Source organism: Camelina sativa, chromosome 3, assembly GCF_000633955.1.
Source record: "Camelina sativa cultivar DH55 chromosome 3, Cs, whole genome shotgun sequence".
Taxonomy (NCBI): Eukaryota; Viridiplantae; Streptophyta; class Magnoliopsida; order Brassicales; family Brassicaceae; genus Camelina; species Camelina sativa.
Genome location: NC_025687.1, coordinates 8792466 through 8796600, shown reverse-complemented (window position 1 = coordinate 8796600; position 4135 = coordinate 8792466). Strand labels below are relative to the sequence as shown.

Sequence of the window (4135 nt, the reverse complement as noted above, 5' to 3'; positions counted from 1 at the left end):
TTTTTTTTTTTTTTTTTTTGAAGGGGTTTTGGCTTCTATACATTTATGTATGTTTAGGGTAAGAAAAGAAAAATACGAAGATTTGGGGATCTCATGGTGGACTTTTGTCAATATATAAGCGTTGGGACAATGTGTTTTGAATAATCGAGAGCTTTGCTTCACTCTGATCAAGAAACTTCACGTGGAGGGAGGATCTATGGATCTTGTCTTTGATCAGCATGTGTATTTTTCTATGTTTTTTTGGCCATCTTAAGTAGTCGGCGGAAAAGAAAAAAGGAAAAAAACTTTTAACCCGTGATATTGTCTTCGTAAAGAAAAGGTATTTCATCAACTGATCCACCTGATTTATGACGAAAAGGGATATATCATATCTTAAATTCGAACGTCTTATTTCAATTATCTAAACATTTTTTCAGTTTATGTTCTCACATTAAAATGTATTTCTTATATATATGTGATCATGTTATCAAATCTATATGTAAACAATCTGTAAAGTTAGATTTATCTTCTCATTCCAATTGAAAGCTAAAAAACAAGTCTTAAATTTTCTTCATTATCTACCAAAATACTAATACTTTCCAAATCAAGTATGAACTAACAACTGCTGACAATACATTATCAATTTATTAATGGAAAAAATACTAGTAATTAAAAACCTTAAAAAACAATAGTAAATTATTAAAGTAAAAAAACATATAAAAATAACATGAGAATTGAGAAATATTGAAATAATAGTCTTAAAAATATCTGATCTCTTCTTACTTCGTTGTACTAAGCGTCACCGTGACTGAAGACGACCGGAGCCAATTCCGGGACACAAAGATCTCAAATTTTGACACTTTATTAATTTTCTTACATCACACAAACAAAATCTCAGTTTTAGACTCCAACCAGACGGTTCTTTTTTGCTCTTTCGAGATCCAAAATCTTCATCTCCTACAGATCTGCATAAATGGCGGTTACTCATTACTGATTCAGGCAGAAAAGCAAAAAAAAAAGAAGAAGAAAGCTTTCTGCTTTAAACCCTTTTCAATTACTTCAATGGCGGATCCCCGAAACGGCAAGTCCTTCTTTTTATGCTTCTCTCTTTTAATCTCCTTCACTTTGCTTTTCATATCGCCGTCGTATGCCAACGAGTCTCCGGTTATCGAAGATGTTTCCAGCGATGTAGCTGTCTCAGTTAGCGAATCCAATAGAGAAGCTGTGCTATTGCATAACCTAGAGGAACTCGTTAAGAATCTGACGGAACTAGTCGCTAATCTAGATGCTAAGTTATCTGAGACTCCATTAAAGGAGAGGAACGATATCACTAGATCACTTGATGATGAGATCGGAGAAGAGAAGGAGAGAGGAGGAGGAGCTAAGGCGTTTTCAGTTACTACGTATAGTCCGTTTTGGTCTGAGAGCTTTCAGTTCACATCAGCTGTGAAACTCAATTCCGATGCGACTTGTATCAATGTGTTACCTTTTAGAGATTTCAAAGGTTCGAGCAAGTACTTTGCTATTGGTGATTCTAGAGGAAGGGTTTATGTGTTCTTGAGAAATGGTGATGTTTTGATTGAGTTCTTCACCACGGTTGATTCTCCCGTTACAGCTATGGTCTCGTATCTATCTGTGTTTAGGAACTCGAGTTTCGTGGTTACTGGCCATCAGAACGGTGCGGTTTTGTTGCATAGGATTCACGAGGGGTCTAATGGGGAAGACTGGAACTCGAACTCTGTTTCCATGGAAAATGTTGGGAAGTTTGATGTGGATGATTCGGCTGATCCTGTGACTCTATTGGAAGTGCATCATGTGGGTCGGGTTAGGTATATATTGGCGACGGATTTAAGCGGGAAGCTCACGGTTTTGACTGAGAACAGAACGGTTTATGGCTCGGTTATGCCATCGAGTAGACCGCTTGTGTTCTTGAAACAGAGATTGTTGTTTCTCACTGAGTCTGGTGCTGGTTCGTTGGACTTAAGGACAATGAAGATTAGGGAAACCGAGTGCGAAGGACTTAACCATTCTCTTGCGAGAACTTATGTCTTTGATGCCACGGAACGGTCTAAAGCTTACGGGTTCACATCTGAGGGAGAGATCATTCATGTGTTGCTTCACGGAGATATAATGAACTTCAAATGTAGGGTTAGATCCAAGAAGAAGTTTCAAATGGAGGAGCCAGTAGCTTTACAATCAATCAAAGGCTATCTTTTAGTTATCAACGAAGAAAAGGTTTTCGCTTTCAATGTATCGACTCAGCATTACGTTCGTACTGCTGGCCCTCGGCTTTTGTTCTCCGCGGGTTTAGAAGAGATCAGATCCGCGTTCTTGAGCCATCGTGAATCATCTTCAAGAACCGCAGTAGTTAAGACGAGGCCTTTGATAGCTAGCGACAGAGAAAACCTTCTTGTGATCGGTTTAGAAAACGGATATTTCGCGGTTTATAAGTCGAAGCTTCCGACTCTAAAAGGAGACTTTAATACAATGCTTTGGAGCAGTCCGGTGTTCTTCTTCATACTGTTTCTGTTCGGAGCTTGGCATTTCTTTGCCAAGAAGAAAGAATCGCTCACTGCATGGGGACCAGATGATCCGTTTACTCCGACCGCGGGACAAAACAGCTCAACGAAAGAGCCGACTTTCACTGAACCTTCAAGAAGAAACGATGACCTCATGGATCTACGGAGAAGGTACGCTGGTGGTTCATACCGGTCGGTTGGAGATAACGACCCGAGTTCGAGAGCTCCAGTGGATGGAAACTATAGAACAACCGCACAGGATCATAACAATTATCGTGGCGGCTCGGGTCTTGATTCAAACGGGTTTGGTAATAGAAGAGACCATTTGTTTGGTAACAACAAAGTTTTGGACAACGATACTTAAACAATCTTTGTAAGTTTATAAACTCTATAAGGTTTTTTTTTATTTACCTTTCGCTTTTTAACCGGCAAGTCTCTTGAAAATGTAAAACTCTGGTCAAACAGTAATAACATACTTTGCAAACTTCTTTAATAAAGATGCGATTCAAAGTTTGACTAGCAACTTAACAACTCTCAATCATATTAGTCAAGATGTGTTTTTGGTCTATCATGCATGTCTCATGTGTGATCGTGCTAGCAAATAATAGATGTGAGCCTTATTATTTTTAATTTCTCTCCTTAAACTCGATTTATAATCTGTTAGGTTGACCGTCGGATGAGTCAGCGAAATAGTCATCTCATCGAACGGTTAAAAATTCATCTTCAACTATAGAACACAAAGCATACGAATCTACATCGTGTGAAGTAGAGGAACATAACTAACACAAGCTCTTTGATTCATCGTCGTCGTCTTCGTAGACAATGCCAAACCCAAGCTCTATATTTCTCAACAACTTCAAAAGCCGGCAGGTCTGACCCTGAGACCACCGTAGAAACCAGCACATTTCTAGGGTTTTTACTCTGATCCACCACATTGTTCTAAAAAAAAAGTTTCGTTTAGGTGATCAAAGGAGGAGTCTTTATCCCGTTTTGAGCTTCTGGGTCTTCTCTTTTGATTTCGTTTTGAGAAAAGTCAACGGCCATGGCGGGTCGTAGAGATAGAAGCCAACAGCTCCGTGGATCTCGAATTGCGATCGCCATCCTTATCGGTATCTTTATCGGTTGCGTATGCGCCGTTCTGTTCCCAAATGGGTTCTTCAACTCCAACTCGTCGTTATCAGCTAACGAACGCCTCTCCAAATCAAGCAACAAGGTACTGCATCTTACACCCTAAATCTGTAAAGTTTTAATTTTTGGGTTCCGTGATCGAGTTACCTAGATTGGATTTGACTCAGCCATTATAGGTATTAAGTGGTTTAGTATCTTAAACATTGAGATTCTTCTTGGTGATATGTTAGTTGGAGATTAGTTGAAGATAATCTTGAAACTGGTTTGGTTGATTACTGGATACTGTGTCTGATTTTGGAATTAAGTTGAGATTTCATCACTTCTTTGGTTTAGGTTGGATCGTCAGCTTGTGAATCGCCGGAACGAGTGAAAATGCTAAAATCAGACTTTGTATCTCTCTCAGAGAAGAATGCAGAGTTAAAGAAGCAAATCAGAGAGTTAACACAAAAGCTACAGTTAGCTGAGCAAGGATCAGACAGTGCACGAAAACAGGTTCTAGCTTTGGGAAC

At 39.2% G+C, this 4135-nt stretch overlaps 2 protein-coding genes across 3 annotated transcripts in view; both read left to right on the top strand.

Moving 5' to 3' along the window:
* On the top strand, window positions 743–3391 carry LOC104776053 (uncharacterized membrane protein At1g75140-like). The gene is made up of 2 exons (XM_010500053.2): window positions 743–2871; window positions 3163–3391. Exon 1 carries the CDS (start codon window positions 1042–1044, stop codon window positions 2860–2862), a length of 1821 nt encoding a protein of 606 aa, XP_010498355.1. The 5' UTR covers window positions 743–1041; the 3' UTR covers window positions 2863–2871; window positions 3163–3391.
* Window positions 3294–4135, top strand: part of LOC104776051 (arabinosyltransferase RRA3-like) — a 3301-nt gene continuing 2459 nt past the window's right edge. Inside the window, exons 1-2 of one of the 2 annotated variants that reach the window (XM_019243538.1) lie at window positions 3294–3711; window positions 3960–4118. In XM_019243538.1, coding sequence (XP_019099083.1) covers window positions 3541–3711; window positions 3960–4118 — 330 coding nt within the window. In that variant the 5' untranslated portion in view covers window positions 3294–3540. The remainder of the gene's footprint in view (window positions 3712–3959; window positions 4119–4135) is intronic. The other variant, XM_010500051.2, reaches the window with a different exon arrangement.